Source organism: Maylandia zebra, linkage group LG12 (assembly GCF_041146795.1).
Source record: "Maylandia zebra isolate NMK-2024a linkage group LG12, Mzebra_GT3a, whole genome shotgun sequence".
NCBI lineage: Eukaryota > Metazoa > Chordata > Actinopteri > Cichliformes > Cichlidae > Maylandia > Maylandia zebra.
The window spans coordinates 7,385,962-7,405,238 of record NC_135178.1 but is presented as its reverse complement, the minus strand read 5'-3'; the positions used below and the strand labels follow the sequence as shown (position 1 = coordinate 7,405,238).

General features: G+C 42.7%; 1 protein-coding gene across 3 annotated transcripts in view; it reads right to left on the bottom strand.

Annotated features, from left to right (window-relative positions):
• Positions 1 to 19,277, bottom strand: part of cux2b (cut-like homeobox 2b) — a 95,656-nt gene that overhangs the window by 43,001 nt on the left and 33,378 nt on the right. For 2 of the 3 annotated variants that reach the window (XM_004567330.3, XM_004567331.4), the window contains exons 2-3: positions 15,946 to 16,056; positions 12,488 to 12,535 (exon numbers count right to left, since the gene is read on the bottom strand). In XM_004567330.3, the coding sequence (XP_004567387.1) occupies positions 12,488 to 12,535; positions 15,946 to 16,056 (159 nt within the window). Of the gene's footprint in view, positions 1 to 12,487; positions 12,536 to 14,410; positions 14,523 to 15,945; positions 16,057 to 19,277 lie in introns of those variants that run through there. The other variant, XM_004567332.3, reaches the window with a different exon arrangement.

The window sequence follows — 19,277 nt, the reverse complement described above, 5'->3', positions numbered from 1 at the left end:
AAGGGGTGGAAGCAAATCTCACAAACCGACAACTGTGCAAAGCATTTAGATACTAAGAGGAAAGCAAAGATACTTTCAAAAATAATTCCATGAATAGTTTTTATTGATCAAATAACCTCATACAAAGTGCAGCAAACATGAACAAAAGATAAGCTCGACCTTGATGAGCGCCCACCCCCCCACCCATTGCCTTTAAAACAGTACTAGTCTTCCTCGGCACTCTTGCACTGTTTTCCATGGTAGAGGGCACATAGTTTGTTTTTTTTACCCCTAGGCTTCTTGAATAACATGCCACAGTTTTTGTTATGGATTACGGCTTTCTCAGTGTATTCTGTCTCCTCTCCTCACCGGACTCCCCACAACATCCATCAACGTACTTCTTCAGACGTGTTTTCACGCATCAGCTTTGAACGATTTCAGAAAAATCAAGCTGGGAGAAAATACCACAATTTTCCTTTATCACACATAACACACAAGAGGAAGTAGTGCACTTCAGATGGGTTCACGCTACAGAAAACGCTCCAGCCTGGACAGAGTGTGCAGGAGGCAGCACACATGACGCCCACTCAAAGGCAGTGAATGCACCAGACTATTAGCTTCACACACACAGGCTGTGAACTAGTGAGCTGGCAGGTTAAACACGGGCTATTGTCCTACGTGACTGAGTCAGAAATTTGCACTGGTACCTCTGCGAGGTAATGTTTCGAAAACTTCAGAGCCGCACAGCATGTGTGGAAATGACATTAGAACCCGGCCATATTTCTGAGGTCATGTTGAACAATGAGTTTTGATTAGATGTCTCCCTGATGGCGTGCCTAATGGAATATAAAAATCGGAAGTGCCTAGAGCCTTAAGAATAAAACAAAAACATTGTAGATACTTGAAAACCTGTGTAAATAAAAATCACTAAAGTTAATAGACAAAATACTTCCTTTTTTTCTTTTTTACCTGAGTGAACCGACCTATTAAAGAAAGAGCCAGGAAAAATATGCTTTTTGTTACATCATTGTGAGGCAGACGTTCAGGAGTGCCAAATCAATCTTAAGAAGCCTCAGAAACAAGTCTACAGCGAGCTTTATATATAGGCCCTCACTTTAGTGGTTATCTATTGGATGCTGAGTGTTACATAATCCTCCATATGCTCAGAGTGTAGGACAATACCGTACGGGTTATAAATAAAGAAACCTGACGCACGGCTGCAGCCACTGTGATTTGGGCAAGTTCTCACATGGGATGTCATAGTTCTGCAGTGCTAGCCCCACTGCTATTTCAGGCTCTGCCTCATTAGAACATCCACTGTGACTGAATATATATATATATATATATATATATATATATATATATATATATATATATATATATATGTGTGTGTGTGTGTGTGTGTGTGTGTGTGTGTGTGTGTGTGTAACTGAATCTACAAAAGATCATTCATTAGGGACAAGAGCGCATAAAGACAACGTTCACCCTTCCAGCAGCCACGTGGCTCAACCTAAACTCCACGCGTTTGCTACACTTAAGGTAGCTGCATCTGTGCTGCCTGGTCCCACAAGGAGGTCTGCAGACCTCCATGACAGGGGCACACACGCAACCTACCACAATGACTGCAATTACCCCACATCCACTGCTTTCACCAGGGGAGTGTGTGAGCATGTGTGTAAGTGTGAGAGAGGGAAAGCGAGCAACAGGACGTGCAAATATGTATGGAAGTTTGTGTGAGAGGGGGAGGAGAACCATACACAATATTGCATGACCGCCTGTACCTGCCTCTGTGATTGTGTGTGTGTGCCTGTGGAGGCCCTCTCACACCACAGCGGCTGGCTAATTTAGTTAGGGAATAGCTGGCTGTCCTTCGGGTGAACGGACAGAGATTGGTCTCAATATGAGATGTAATAAAACAAGCCCATCACTGGATCTCGCCGCACCTTCGGCTGTCCTTCACATGTCTCTCCAGAAGAAGACACACACCCACAAATATATACACATACACACACTGATACACAAACACACACACACATTTGAGTTTGTGAGCCTTTATATATAGTTCAGAAAACAGCAGAACAATTGCTGGTTTTTCCAGTTACTTTGGTTTGTCTGCAATGTGTTTGTCATTTGTTGATCACCACCATCAATAACTACAAGTATAACTAATGCCAACTGACTATCCATGAACATTTTACTTTATTTTTTATTTAACCTTTATTTATACAGGTAGTCCCATTGAGACCCAGTGTCTCATTTGCAAGAGAGCCCAGTTCCAAAAAAACATTTAAAGTACAAAAAAAAGGATCTAAATTCGTCTAATGTACATACATATATCTTCAATCTAAACAAGCTGGTGAATGAAGTGATTATTTACCTCTCGCTGTTCTCGTTCAGGACTGAGATATTATCAGGCAACAAGTGAAAAATCCGTTATTTAAGTTGATATTTTGGAAGAACTAAAAATGGCCACTCAATTAACCTATCCCCACAGTTAGGGGGATAGGTTAATTGATTAATCTAAACTGCCCATAGGTGTGAATGCGGGAGTGAATGTGAGCGCGAATGGTTGTCTGTCTTTGTGTGTTAGCCCTGCGACAAACTGATGACCTGTCCAGGGTGTGCTCTGTCCCTTGCCCCATGACAGCTGGGATAGGCTCCAGCGACCCTGAAAAGGATAAGTGGAAGCAAATGGATGGAAGAATGGCTGGATGGATGGATGGATGGATGGATGGATGGATGGATGGATGGATGGATGGATGGATGGATGGATGGATAAAAATGGCCAAGCTTTAGAATCCACATGATTCTGACTTTGTCACCCAGACACCAGTTTGACTCATTCAAGCTTTTTTGGTATATTTTGTAACTTTGTAACATAGTGTATTATTTATTTTACTTTTGCTAATTACTGTCTCCCTGTCTTGGAGCAACAGTGACCATATAATTTCCGCTTGGATTAATAAAGGATTCTGATTCTCATGTTGCATTTCCAACATGGTAGGTCATGTGGGGTGCTGCAGTGATTAAACTAACTAGATCATGCAGTGCCTCACAGCTTGCCGCCCTTGGGGCTTCGTATCCATAAACCAGTCAGTGTACCCACGCTGAGCTTTGTCCACAGCTGGAAGGGCCTACACTGGTTCCACTGGTCTTCTTCCATTGCTCCTTGTATATTTGTTACTGTTTATAGGGGGGACAGATGGCACCAGGATGCATTATGGAGAGCCGGTAGAGGCGCTGAGCATCATTCTCCTAGGAAGCCTTTGTGTCTGGCAATCACATGAATATTTTTCTGATATGTACCGCCTACTAAAACATTGTTAAAGATTATGCATCCTTTCATCCTGGCAATAGTATTCGGTGGATTCTTTCATCAGGATACTGGAAACACTATTCGGGAATAGTTTCAACGTGTCTGTCTTGGTCTCCACATACCCAAGATCTCAATTCGGCTTAACATCTGTGGGAAGAACAGAGGCCCCAACTCCATACGTAACAAGACCTTCTGGAATCTCCAATTACTCACAGGTCCTATTGTCACAGGTTGGCCAATTAAAAGTTTTGTCAAAGGATTAGCCATTTCTTTAATTGTCTTAATCTCATTACAGTATTATAATCTAATGTAATCTATTGATGCACTATTCATGTATCGGATTCAAACTACTGCAGCTATAATTTTGCTGTAATGAAATGTTTACAACTTCTTGGTTATAGCAACCAACTGTAGAAAAACCAGGCCACCCAGGCGGTTCTCCCGTCTCCTTATCTCACCCTGACTGACTAACAGTGCCTCTCTGTTTGGGACTGGAGCACGGGCGAGCGCCTTCATTCCACCTGTGCTCCCGTTTGGCTGCATCTGACTCCTGTTCCTTCCTGCCAGCTGCTGGCGTCCAGAGCCAGACGACCAGCAGCTTTTTCCTCTTTGGCTGTCCCCTTAGCCCCACTCCACAAGAAGAGCTGGAACTCTCCCGCTAAATCCACAGAGACCCAATTACAGGGACTGCAGGAGAAATGACGAGGAGATGCAAAGTTACTCTGCTTTAATTGAGAATGTGTTTAACATTCTCCTCAGGCCACCGTGGCTTACGTCTCTGATGAAACACAGAGCCCTGCAGTGGGACTTTAAAACATATATCTGTTTGTGACAAAGGCAAAGCAGACTCTGATCTGTGGGCTTAAGATATTTTTGGGGGGGTGGGTGTGTGTGTGTGTGTTGGGGGGGGGGGGGGGGGGGGGGATTTAGGAGGTCGCACTTCCAGTAGAAAATAGGAAAGGAAACGAGGAGGTCTCTTAAAAGTGTTGGCGCTGATTTGTGGTAAGGACGCAACACTTTAATGTGGGGCGTACATCAGAAGAGAGTTACTTCACTTGCAGCTGCTGGTTTTAATAGAGCCACATGTTAATTAGCATTGTAGCTAATCCCATATTAAAGAGACCCAAACTGTCAGGTCACATTATAAACAATCGGTCCTAATGTTCGTGCATGTGACATTTGGAGCTGCTATCTCTTCTAGCAAAATGTTCCCTAGGTACTAATTGGCCTACTTTACGCTGTCTTTCTTTGAATTGCCACTTTCTTTATCATTTAGGATATTAGCCTTGACAAGCATCATCTCATATACCATAGGCTCACTAAAACTGGAGATGAGGTGCATCTTTTTTTCCTTCTTTTTTTTTTGCAGAGGTACTGCAAAAATGGGAATAAATGTTTTATGCTAGCATGTAATACTGCGAGATCTACCTTCATGGGATATTAAATACAATTTGAAAGAAGAATAAAAAGTTCAAACACTTAGCCAGCAGCAAAGTAAGTGTAACTTTTCACCGCTTGCATTATTTAAGATAGGCTCCATCATTTTATCAATCTATCGATCTCGCACCAGAAAGATGAAAATGGAAAAATAATGAGGCCGATGAATGCTGTGTAAAGAACATCAATGTGCAAAATTTAATTATCTGTGCTGGAAAGAGCAGAGAAAATGTGTCGGCTGTTTTCTAAAACAAAAAGAAAGTGAAAAAAGGAGCAGTTAATATTTTTCCCTCTCTGCATATTTTAATTACCAGATCAATCATAACTTCGTACTGCAGCACTGCAGAGAAAAGAAAATTGCAAGTCTAAATGAAAAACAATAGATTTGCTTTAAAGTCTTCACTCTTTTGAAGTCTAAATTAAAATTTCAGGTACCTTTACAAGAGCCTTCTTCAGAAAGTTATGATATTTAATTAGCGTGTTTAGATTTTGCTGAAATTAAACTTCACAGCCGAGCATCATGTGAAATGAAGACTGGTATTCCCAGGCTTCAGGTGTGGGGGTGGGGATGGTGGGGATGGTGAGGGGGGAGGCCACTGCAGATGAACAGTGGGAATTAAATCACTTCGGCACGTGAGGCCTGTGTATCCTCTGACAGAAGCTCATGTTCTTCTGACTTGTGCTGACACCGGCCTGATCCGGTGCCGGGTCTCTGTGTTCAGTGGAGGGGAGAAACAACTTTACTCCGACTGTGTCTGTGCAGCTCCGATTCTGCGCCTGAAATCAGAGAGTCGTGCCGTAGAATCGACGGAGCAGCTCTCCCGTTCCGCCTTTTTCCTCTTCACACGAGCTTTTCCTGGTTGTGCGAGCACTGATGTTTATTTCTCCTGGCACGTCCTCGCCGGCACTGAGCCACCGATTTCACACATTTTTATTGGCTAATTTGACTGTGCTCTTGCCAGCAGCTGAGAGTGAGCCAGGACTCGGAGAATCTCAGAGACAGTGCTGCTGCTGTGGTTCGTCCTGCTGCTGCTGCTGCTGCTGCTGCTGTCTGACTTAGGGTGCCTGGAGGGAGCAGATGAGGAAACAGAGGCATTCACCTGCCTCGTAACCAGTAGCTGACCATGTTAAGACCGAGGCGAGCTCAGTCTTAGAAACTGCCTCTTGGATTAGTTACTGTGTGCTGCTGGTGAGTGTCCAGTCAGGGATGTGATTGCCTGTCTGTTAAGGTGACAGGGGTTTAGAGGAGGGGATGTACACCCAGTCAGACATCCAATAGGAGCGCTGCAGCCGGCGCTATGCGTGCGTCCATCCTCAAACATGGCTAACATTTGCACAGCAGCGGCAGTCAGGCGTGATGTCTCTGGGCTCTGAGGTTTGTGCTGTCAGGACGGTAGAAATTAAACCTGGCACTGCAGAGCAGAATGTGCTGAAACTCATCAATTCCACATGGCTAGAGAGCCAAGTGCCTATTTATAACAACCCCCCCCATCTTCTCTTCTTTACCTGGTGTGCATCCCTGACTCTAAACACGCATCCATAATGATGAATACACCCAACTGGGACGCTCCGACAGGGCATCAGTCAGGACAGGAAAACAAACACGCCAACACACACACACACGCCATCAGATCACAGCACAGCAGAGGAGGGATAAGACTGACACTGGGAAGGCTGATGGAAAGGTTGAGGCGTCTCAGCATAAAAACACCCGGCAGAATCACAACAATCAGTCACCACACAGGAAACAAACAAGGGCAGTCAGATATATTAAACTTCTACAAAAGGCCCAATATGGAGCTGAAAGATGGTGCAGCGCTGGGAAACGCTGCCACCCAACTACTGGGTTTGTTTATGTTGTCATTTACTGAATTAATGATATTTCATTTTAAAAAGGTACTGTCTGAGCTTCTGCCAAGCTGACGGATGGTAAATTCTTAAGCTATAAATTTGGCCAGAAAAAAAAAAAGTGCTCACCTCTGCAGACAGAAAACATACGTAGCAAGCATATTTAAAAAGAAAACACAACCTGTGTTTTCTGTTTGGATCTGCGAGATAATGATTTCTATTTTTGTCCTTCTCGTGGAAGGCTTTTTCTGTTATAGCCCTCAGTTTTATTTTATGAGAACAAACTGGTTTGGTACAAAACTGGCAGTGTTCACCAATTCTATATTTACTTGTAGCTAGCAACAAATCCCGACCTATACGAGTCACCTAGAAAAAGTAATTTGTCCATATCAAGCATTAACCTCCAGTTCTGGGAAATGAAGCGCTTGTCAAAACTGCAGTTCCTCTAGTGGCCACTTGAGGCTATCTTTAAGGAAGCTGCGGCTCTCTTCCACAGCATGTCTTTTATCCTGTTTTCCTTCTCTCACCCCAACCTGCCGCAGCAGATGGCCCCGCCCCTCCCTGAGCCTGGTTCTGCCTGAGGTTTCTTCCTGTTAAAAGGGAGTTTTTCCTTCCCACTGTCACCAAAGTGCTTGCCATAGGGGGTCATATGATTGTTGGGTTTATCTCTGTATGTATTATTGTAGGGTCTACCTTACAATATAAAGAGGCGACTGTTGTTGTGATTTGGCGCTATATAAATAAAATTGAATTAAATGGAATTGAATAAACTTCCATGTTAAAATGACAATTACAATAAACATTTTTGGTCTTTATAACTAATGTACTTGATAGCAGGTAGATTTTTATTATTTTCATTCATTTAAATCCTTCATAAGCCTTACAATTTTACATTGCACATTAACAGCATGCCCTCTTTGAGTGAAAGGTGAATGCTGACACAGCTGAATGTCTTTTTGTACCAACAAACCACCCAGGAAGTGCATGCTTTTGGGTGAGGGTAATTCTACTTTTATCTGTTTTTTTAGGCTTCAAAAGCCAAAGTTCACAAACCTGTGGGTGGCATCGTCCTGGCTTTATATTAAATTTATCTGTAAATATACCAACTTAAAATTCACTTGCTGATTACAATATTTTCACATTTATTATTCTGTATTTTGTCAGTTGTGCCCACAGTACCTGGCAGAAGTTACACAGGTCACTTTAAAGTTATTCCCAACAAGGATGTTAGTATAGTGCAAAAGGCTGAGCAGGTTAACCAGAGGCCCAGGTTCAAATTCACCCAGAGGCCATTTACTACATGTCTTGCACTGAATACGTTTAGAATGTAAAGTGATGTGTCAACTTAAACTAGACTATCTCTAAGAAATATCAGTATCTTCAGAAAAAGGCTATTTATTCACTGCTCATGTACAGGACTTGGCATTAGACGAAATGAAGTTGCATTGTTACAGCAGGATACAGAGCATTTGATCCAACATCCACATATAAGCTTGTTCATCTCTGATTAATCGTGATCGATAAAAGTAAACTTTAAAGTAATAGAAACTGAAACAGTGAGTGAATCGAGGTGCATTACGTTTGACTCAAAGCAGCTTTTCTGCACTGATGTGGAGAACATGCAAGGCCATTCACCCTCAGGAGATGCAAAGGACGTAGAAGACTCAAGGAAGGTATTATCTAATGTCCAATTACACTCCCACGCCCCCTCACATCCCTCTCCCTCTTGGCTCTCCCTTCTCTCTCCTAACTTCCTTACTCTCACCTTCATTCCCTCTCCTTAGCATGAAAAGGACACAAGCGATAAACTGGGAGCAGAAAGCCGGTGGTTTACATGGCCCCGGAGCCCATTATGTTCCCCACAATAGGCTGGAGGCCGGTGCGTGCTATGAATAGGTAATGGCCTGGAGATCCTGGGCCTGGCCTGCTGCTCAATGAGCCTAAGACAGCCGAGCAGGAGACAGGCATTAGAGATACCTCGTCGGCCCAGTATGGAGCAGCCTGGTCATAGCCGGGGGGGGGGAAGCATGGGAGGATGGGCGAGTGGGAGTGAGTAGGAGGGTGTCGTAAATGCCCCTTACATAAGGTAGGGCATGAATAATAACACAAAGGGAATATTCAGAGGTACCTGGGAGGCACAGATCTGGTTCACTGGCACAGAAATATGAGCCTATAATGTACAAAGAAATCCACACTAGCTTGCTTTTAAAACTGTACGTAGTCTACTAGCAGCTTTTTATCAGACTGTATGACTCTGCTGCTCACTCATTCCGACACCACCTTCCCAAGTTAGCCATCCACTCATGCAATCTGTACCTAATAACCGCAAGGTTTAGCCCATGATGAAGATCTGTCTTCATTGAGCTGGAAAAGCTGTAGCGTCGCCGAGCATTTTTCCTAACGGCGCAGTCCCTCATCTATGAAAGTGCCATAGAGCCCCTCAGACAATTAGGCAGGGAAAAGCTTTATGACCGTTAGACTCACTCAGCGAGCGGCACTCTCACTGCCAGCACCGCCAGGAGCGCTGGCTCGTGCAGAAAGGTAATTACGGAGCCTCTCATAATGACACAGAGGAAGCTTGCGTCATAACACCCACAGCCTTTTATCATAGCGCTGTAATTAATTATCATCCTTTACTCTTTGATTCATTCCACTATTCATAACATATTCATACATTCAAGAGAAATTATCATTTCCTTCAGGAATTAATCAAAAAGGAGGAAAAACTGGTCGGCTCTCGATGGATGATCAAAGATGGTGGACGTCTACCTCGCCGCGTGGAGTACGGGAGGGCAGCTCAGGGCGAGGCATTATGGGCAAAGGTCTCCACTCAGCTCTTATACTCGTGGACAAATTATCTGCAAGAAGCCTTAAACGAGGATGAAAATACAGTTGCAGAAGCTTTTAATGACAAAAACAAAAAAGCACTAAAGCAGATATGACAATCCAAACAACTGTTTTGTCTTTTTTATTGCACATTTCTGGTGCCGCTCTCCAGCATGAAAGGTCATATTACCAGCACAGTCCACCTTTCCAGACAAGACACAGCAGCCATTTTGAGATGTCTTAATTCATTTGAAAAAGACCTCCAAAGCTCACACAGAAAAACAAGCAACCACAACAACAACAACAATATACATGAAAACATTGTCTTCCCTCACATCATCACTTTTAGCACCTCAGGGGAAGAAATGGCACAGTTAGACTCATAAACAGGTGTCCACCGGCCCCCAGCTCGCACTGCTTTAATAGCTGTTTGATGTTTTTGATGTCTAGTCAGCTCGATCGTACCTTACTGCTTGATAATGAGGGCCAATAATGATTCCTGAGCTTGAGGGGTTAATGGCATGTAACCGGCAGAGCTGCTAATTACACGTTACAAACTATTTATCAGAATCTCCATCTGCGCAAGCACCACAACTCTCATTGTGCACGCTAAATTACTCTACGGATTATCATTGTAAAGCAAGTTTCAGTAATTAGGGACCCATACTGCTGTTTTCTTTTTCCGAGATCGCCGAACGACATCAAGAGGAGAGGAGAGAAAAATAGAATGAGTGCTTAATTTGGGCCTGATATTCAGATTGTCCGGATGTGAGGAGGAATCTGCCTCTCTCCTGCAAACATACCAGGAATCACGGTTCGTCCTGAGGGGAGTTTATACTCTAAAGTGAGAGGGAGGTGTAAATTGCACTGAGAAGCCTGCGAAGTCTCGGTGAGAGTCGGCAAAGTCTGTTTTTCCTGTATGTTCAGATGGCAGCGAGAGCTCTGAGAGAGAGAGCTGTGTGAACAGCGCGGTCCAACAGGCCCGGCTCTCCAGCGATCGGTTATTTGAGAAATAACTGTCATATCCCTCAGCCCCAAAGGTGTGCCTGAGACCATGGAGACGTGTACCATCTCCTCTTCTTTGCCGTAAATTTTTATTAAAATTACCTTCTTAATAAGACAGTGTTCATTATAAAACCAAAAACGCCGGTCTCCCAGGGCCCTGTGGATTAATAAGGACAGCGGTGTATTTTAAGCCGTAAACTCAGCTCCTCACTGTCCTTAATCTCCTTCCTACTTCACAAGGCCAAATTAACACCTCTCCTCAGCTCTGACGGGACCTCATTAGCAAACTTCCAGGGAAAGAAAAGAGGAGAGCAGAACGAAAGGAGAAAAAAAAAAGAGAGAGGAGAAGAAGGAGGGAAGCGACCAATGACAGCCACCAGCTCTGGGATTAACCCTTTCTCCTCCTCCAGCTCTGCGGAAAAACTAGGTCGGCAACGTGTTTCTAATCAGTCGCCTGGTTAGTGATAATTAGAAGGCGAGATTGGACGGGAGAAGAGAGGGAAAGTGGGTGGGGAACATTGAAATGAAAAAAGAAAAGAAAGGGAACCTGTCATGTCGCAAACACTTCAAAGGAGCCGACTTCTCCTTTAGAAGTGGCATGATGAGGGTCCAAATACCAAGAGGCACTCCTCTGGGCCTCCGAACTGCAATGAGGGAGGGGAAGAAAAGGGGGGCAGGGACCCAGTTTTTTTTCCTCCTCGCAAGTATGCATCCTCACACACGCACACGCAGAACACGCCGGGACTTTTCTACGGTTCACCACCTGTACAGTGCACCTGCAGGGGAGCTTCAGTCTATCCCAAACCACACAGCCAAATAAGCACATCCAACTCCAACCTTCCCTTCCACTGTCTCCCCCTGCAGCAGCAGCAGGTCGAGGTCCCACGGCTTACACTGAGGTCGAGCAGACTACCGCTGGGTAAAGTTCACAAGCCTCTGCAAGCTGTTTGACATTACCAATAAGGTCAAAGTGTATCAGAAAAACACCAGAGGATTAGATTATTATGGTGTGCTTAGTTGCCTGCTGCACCCTGCGATCAAAAAATAGCTTTTTTGCTTTGCAAGCTGGCTTACTTATAAATGTGCAGAACACGAGCCTGTGGTAGTTACACAAGAGAGACCAAGAGGTACCCAGAGAGGCCTGCAGCTAACATGAAAAAAAAGAAAAAAATCATTGCTCATTATCAGCCATCTATTTTATCTACTATGAAACATCTCGAGACTCCCAGTTGTCAGACATCAATGGTGCTTAAATTAATCCTTTGGGTTCCTGTTTGCACAATAAAGATATGGAAGGGTGCTTCTGATATTTGTGGAACTTTACAGTCGGAGTAATTGAATTAGCACAGAAATCAACCACAGGGTGCTGAATGTGATAGCTCCTGCCAGAAAACACGCTTACTTGGGCATAGTCAATTATAAAGCATTAAAAAGAAGCTGCCAATAATCGCTTCCAAGAGATCTGAACAATCCATGCCGAGTGTTCTAATGTTTACCGATGATGAGGCTTTCAGGTTAGCGCTGAGCGGGAGTTTAGAAGGGGGAGTACGAGACTGGAAACATATTTGTGGTATCATTTCCATAAGCCTCTGCTTCGTGGACCATAATGCAGCTCACAAATGTGATTTATGACCTTGGTTTAATGGCTAGAGCAGAGTCTTGGTAGGTATCAGATGACTTTTTCAATATGGCGACGTCAGAGGGGGCACGCTGAATGCACCATCACAACAGGAAATGAGGGCTTGTCTCAGCCAAGAAAATATGAGAAGCCAGATATCTGATCATCTAATGGCAGATAGATGCTACTTCACTTTGACAGAAAAGGCATCAGTCAATAAGCACCAGATGAGCAGTAACATGAAAAGCACGCCATGGATTCCTTGCCCTATCAATCAAGTGTTTCTTTCCAGGAGCACAGTGGTCTGCTTTGGTCAGTGTGCTAAGCAAGAGTGTCTCCTTTCAGTAGATTATAATGTTATGCAGACAAAGCCTCAGACATCGTCGATAAAAGCGCTGAATCTGCTAAATCTGCTGCTGAATCAGTGATCCGTAGCATGCAAAAGTCGTGCGACTCACCTGGGCTTGGAAACTCTTGAGAACAGGTGCCACCATCTCCCGGACTTCCTGTGTACAGACAAAAAAAATTGTCTCAGCACTTTGTCGTTTTTGCACACACTCCACCTGTCTACCAGTCCCAGTGCGGCACAAACATAAGAAAGAGCACGTTAATGGATTCTCACCACAGCTTCCCTCACATTGCACGTGTGCTGCCGGTGAGTTACGTCGTAATGGGGTGTGAGTATTAGTGGTTAAACCTGAAGAGTTTGAGTGGGCATGTTTCAAAAGTGGGGCTTTCCACTAGCTAGAGATCCAGACGTGTGCGAGCTCTCGCAGCCTCAGGTAAGGGGATTGTGCTGCCAGTGGTGACAGCCTGATCCTGTCTTAAACGCCTGTATTATACTGACAAGATTACAGCAGCGCACTACAGGCTGAGATAGGCAGGCAGCATAGCAAATAGCTTGAAGGTTAATTTATAAAATATAAAAATATTCCCTTTGAATTCAGCCTACATGTCAATAGTTGATCATTTCAAAGGAAGATGATGAAAAAGGACTAAATCATATCTGTATCTCTCTTAGGTTTTGCTTTTCACGTACTCGGTTCAATCTACCTTAATTGCCATTTTGCTTTACAAAAGCAAGGTGCATCGAGGTCTCAGCACATTTTTAATGTAAAGCAGAAGAACATGAAAATAAGTGATGTCTATATAGCTTCTTAGTAGGTATTAAAAATAGCCCAGAACATAAATAATGACACATGAAATTCTACATGTTGTTAAAATCGTATTGTGATGTATTAAGTGTAATGGTTAGGATAGTTTGACATCCGCCCCTTTTAGTAGAATTTAGTAGCGTCTGAAAGTATGATTAGTCAGGATGTGACAAAAAAATGCTCTCTTTCACTTTTTCTACTCTTGGTCCTGCATGATGTCAATGCGAGGGGATATCCCTGTTGTAGTCACCTGAGCCATACACCTCTGGATGTAAGAATTCAAGCCCCACCCACCTGATGTTCAAACCTCTTGTAGTCAGAAGAAAGTTTTCTTAAAGGGAGGGGAAAAACGGCTCGCTTCAGACAGAAGATAAGACGAGCTCAATAAAGATTATATTTTAACTGTGAATTATGCAAAGCTATTCAGGTCCAAGAACATAAATATGGAACTAGAAAATGAGCATAACGGGTCCTGGTTAAATAAGATATTTTTAGTACCCCTAAATAATGACAAGACAAGAACTGATTGTAAACAGAAGAAATATTATAGCTTATGTTCGCTTCAAATGACATTCACATTCCAGTACTTACACTGAAAGATGCATTGCTTGTGTTTAATAGTTTCTCTCCGTGGTGCTAACCACAAAGAGATCTCATATCTGACTACACTGTAGTTAATGCAATGAAATTTCATTAAGGAAAGCTATTCAGAACTGGTTCCAGATTGTCCAGTTCATCAGAATCATATGGCTCCAAGTGCATCACTCCTTTTTACCAGTGCCAACATGTTTCTTTTGACAGCTACATATTGAAAAATAATCAACATTAGCTTTTAATAAGTGGGGCACACCTCAAATACTTATTTCTCCTTTAGTTTCTACACTGTGTTCAAAACTCTAACATAATAAAAACTGTTTTGTTGTGGCTCAGCTAAGAAGAATCAATAACAGTATCGGTATCAAGTCTTATCAATATCTATCGCCAGTCCTCATTCTACGGCAGCCCTGAGAGGTCAAATGCATTGCAACTTAAGAAAACGTCAGCATATAGAAAAGCTACCAAAAAAAAACTACACACAAAAAACACAACGGAAAGAGAAAAGATAAAATGCAACTCAAGCGTTTCTGTGGAGACGATAACGTGACAAGCTGCGAAAGTGACAAGCTAACAATAAACGACTAATAGCAAACACGTAGCTACAGTATTACATGAACCATGTGACCTTACCTTTTTCTCCCTCACGGCACTGATTAATCCTTCTTTTAAGCGTATCTCAGCGGCGCAACCCTTCACATGTTTTAGTTTCTGTCACTTCTGCAGCTGTTTTGTCACCTTAATGCCTCCTCCCCCCCAAAAAAACATCTGTTGTGCTTTGACTCTCAGGGCCACCGTATCATTCGCTTTAAAGTCTTAATTAAGGAATCTCATCATTGGCAAACAACAACTTCAACATTTAAATTTGACTTTGGCTTAAGGTAGAATTTTTTTGTTTGTCCCTCAACAAGAAAATCTAAGAATTACAGATGAACTATTAATTAAGAAATAAAATAAAGAGGGGAAAATAGTGCTGGTGGCAAGACAGCAGAAGGAAGGAAGTAGCAAGAGGCTATATGAAAAGATCAATGCAGAGTCAGTGGTCCACACCGCTTCAGCTGAAGACAAACAGTGGATGTAAAGAAACACAAAGCTATGAGATTACATGTGAGATTATGGCTAAGAAGCTAAAAGGGCCTGCTTCATCACTGTAGCAAACTTTAGGGATGCTACTTGTATGTTAGCCTAGCTTTGGAGTAAAATACACAATTTATCTGAGCATCTGTTTAGACTTTTTTTTTTTTTTAGCATGAGCACATTTCACGTTTGTGTACAGCATGTGTGTAAACATATGTTGAGAAATAGCTTGGGTAATGTGTATATGTAATAATATTCTAATTAGCCATGTGCTTGGTTATGGTAATTAGCCATGTGGAGCTTTGTTTTAAGAGACTGCAAAACATGCTATTCTAGTGAAAGCTGTTAGAAGAGAGTTCAGAAAAAGAATGAACTGAAGATACATCAGACTAACGGAGTTCACTTGTTGTTAAAGGAAAGTAGCTGCTTTGATAGCTCAGTGTATATCACAACTTGTGTCTGGTTCTGTATTGTAACATACAACCAGAGACAAAGTAGTGAACCCTAACAGGCGGGATGGTGCAGAGGGGGATGCGTCCTAATCAGCATTCATCACATTGTTTAGTCAGAATCCCTTTCCTTAATGGGTTTGGAGAGACACCTGTTCCTGATCCATCTCATAAACCTGGAGATATATCAACATCCACTGCCAACTCTGACACCAAGATAACTTTTTCATAAAGTGGTGCTTTAGCTTTGGAGTTGAAAGCAACCAGCACAGTCGTGCTTACCTTTTTTTGCAAATGAGCCCCCTCAACCCTCATCGCACCAAGCCAGAGGCTAATACTGCAAGGCCTCAGCATTTAAATATTAACTGATCTACTGGAAAGGGGAAGGGAGGAGGCTAACCCTGATTTCTCGCAAGTGCTGCGCACTGTTAACATACAGTATGCTAATGCAGGCTTTACAAGAGAAATAATTCCCTGTTCAAAAAGGTATGTGCGGGGGCTTGAGCAGCTGCAGTGATGCAGACAGTCAGTACCTGCTGAGGTGAAGATGAGCAAAATGGCACATAGTTGAAATAATGTAGGGGGGGTCATATGTGTGTATGTGTGAGACAGTGTAAGGGGTGGGGGGGGTGCCAGACTCACCTCAGGGACATTTCTCTTGAACTCTCTGCTCAGCTCTACCAGGTGCTTGTGGGAATGTTCACTCTCCTCTTGTCGACCCGCCAGTTCAGACGCTGCAGAGTTTAGCTCCCTCTACAAAACACACAAAAGACAGACAAACGGTGAGACGGGGGGAGAGAGAAACAGAGCGAGACAGAGAGAGGGAGCCGGCCAAAGCTCATCCAGTAAAGCTTAAGAGTGTACATAAATAAAAATACACTGCTGAATATTAACAATGTAATCCTTCATGATCTCACAGCAGTAATACTTACAGCTAGCCCTGGCCCATAAATAATTAAGCCAAAATAAATCCAATGCCTACAGTAGCAGAAGGCCTTTTAGATAATCAGTATTTGAAATAATCAATACGCTTGCAACAGCTATAGAGCGCCAGTGAGCGAATGGGGTGAGAGGGTGAGAGAGAGAGCAAGGGAGGGAGGGGGTCACATGTTAAGGCCCAATAACCTGACAAACACCCTTATAAACAAATGGAGCTTCCTTCTGAAATGAGTGGCTGTTTTTTAAGCCCGGCCGAGACCTGATTCAAACACACGAGCGCCTCACATGCTGTAGTAATTACCACAGGTCAGATCTATTTTCAGCCTCTTTTCCATCTCTCTCCCCCATCGCCCGCACCAATCTTTATATTGATCCCGCTCAGATTTTCAATACGCGACAGCAGCCTCCATAGCTTTAAACCACATTACCCTTTTGCTACAACAACGGGCCCCAATTGCTATTCCATTAATGTCACATCGGTTGCTTACATATCTGTAGTCATAGCAAAACGAGAGCTCCGCCCTGCCGACATGTCTGATCCGCTATGCATAGCTGCCTGTGCAGCAGGCCCCTTCATCAGAACCTTGCATTCACCGTGGACTCAGCTGCACCACATGCCATCCGCAAATCCAATATTATTGATCAGTCATCCAATTCCCGGCTCTTTCAGCAAACAGAAAAAAAAGGGAGAAAGCAGATTCGAACTCTGCTTTCCTACACTGAGCAGTGAAACAGACAGCAGTGTATTCCTCTTAGTTTGGACTGTGATTATCAGTAATTGACGAGGCCCTTCTTCTCTTGTAACTGCTGGGTTACAATATAAAAAGTGGAGTAGGGGATTCAATTACCACTACGAATTTATATATGACGGAAATTAAATTGACTGTGTTTTAATTAATCTGCAGTCTTACTTAAAGGCAATTTAATAAATCATAACACGACAAGGAGGAGAGGGAAAAAAGTCAGATAATGGAAGGATGAAGCTTCCAACCAGCCGTGGCCTCGTGGGATGGTGACAGCCTGTCGGTTGGAGAAGCGGTCTGTTAATTGAAGGGCTGCTGGTTCAAGTCCCTGGACTGGCGAGTCAAAAAGGGGCTAAAGTAGGAATGTGCACTGTCTTAAGCGAGATGCTATACACTGAGACTCTAACGCCACAACTTTACCAATTTGTCTACAAGAAAGGTACCTGACTGATGCTATCGCCTCTGCAGTAAAAGTTTGTTGCGACAGCATGCAAGCCTTGAGGACATTTACAACCTTGGCGCTGTATTGGCCAAGGTCCATGCTCCTGAGATGTGACGAGCAGCGTCCAATGTCAAAGCTACAGCTTTAATGCCCATCAATCCACCCCAGGTTCCTCTACAGGAGGTTATATTAAACTTATCCCACTAACTCTTTCTTCTCCAACCGTCTTGGCCTATAAAATGTTCCACAGAAGTCCATTTAAATGTTAGGTATGGCATTATTGTATGTCACAAAACTATAACAGCATTTTATTCTTTCTGACTTCCTGACTCTTTCATTGGCGTTCAGCCTCAATGCAACACACTGAATCTTTAAATTTGTTCAATCAAAACAACACTTTCAGTCATTAAAAGGTTAAAAACCATACAACTAAGGATGTACTGATCCATCACTCCAATATCACTATCAGCCCATTTATCAGCCCAGTTGACATATGCAATGAAAGCAGTGAGAGCCAAGCTGAGGTCTAAAACTTTCAATTTAACTTTTTTGAGTGCCCTAACATGTAAAAAAAATCAGATTTAATTCATGCAGCTTTGTTTATTTTCTATAGATCTTAAACTTGAACTGTCGAACTGTGTCCAGTTGTTGAATTATAGTAATTTTATAACAACACACATGGATAGTCATGTGTAACATGTTTGCAAAGGATTTAATTTCTGACAAAAACTTTACTTTCCAAGAAATCGGTGATCGATCACTGAACACAGAGCGTCATCGCCACAGGCTAAAGACGGAAAAGTCACAAGCATCACTACAAGGGGGCAAATGTTCCTGACTGGCCAGGTTGCACCTCCAGGCATGTGCTGCTGTGCTAAGCTGCAGTTTTCCGCTCATAGCCAAGAGGTTTGCTGGATGAAGATTTTTAGCAAAAAAAGAAGTTAACAAATATTGGAAAGTCTGGTTCTTATCGACTGCATCATTTCTTGGTTGTTTTTGTGGCAGCAGCCAATCTCTGTTAGCGTCTTTGCTCATTTTTCCCCATATGCATCGCATATTGAGATTGATGTTTATCATTTGTGTCACTTTAGCAAAAGCTAAATATAAAAAAAAAGAAAAACATTTTTTAAATGTATTTGCTATCCTGGACATAAAGTAAAAGCACTGGTATAGACAATCGACCAAGTTATTTTAAACATTGGCATTAGCATCAGCCCAGAGCTTCACTACAGGTGATGCCATAAATATATAAACAAATATAAAATTATATTTTTTCACTGTTCACAAAGCCTTAGATGAGACTGCTCTCATGTGGTATATATGCAACATATAAACCAGTGGCCAACTGAACAGATTAGGTGCACGCAAATAAAGAAATAAGACGAGCTAGAAGATACATAGTGCAATACAGTAAGTCAGATTAATCAAGTGTAGTTTTGTCTTTTAAGGAAGACTGCTAACAATACGAATAATAGACATTACCACCCATTTTATTCTGGGTCAGTTGTTTTCATAGCTCACTGCAGTTATTTTCTATGTGTGTCTGGGTCTGTGTGAAATTGCTTTGCATTAATACAAAAAGAAACTAAAGAAAAACGTAAACTGCAGCAATGCAATGTGTAGTTTTCAAGTAATGACAGGTCAAGTTGAAGTCAATCATGCCTAAAAGGCTGCGTGCCTTGTATTTATACCAAAGACCAATGTAACATGTTTGAACATCTACCCTTGTCAAAACGTCCCAATATTTATGATACGTTTGGTGAGAAGGAAATGTGTCTTTCCTTGTAAATCGTGCTGTCACAGAAGGAAAAAAAAAAGAAAGAAAAAGGGCATGGCTGTACAGGATAAGG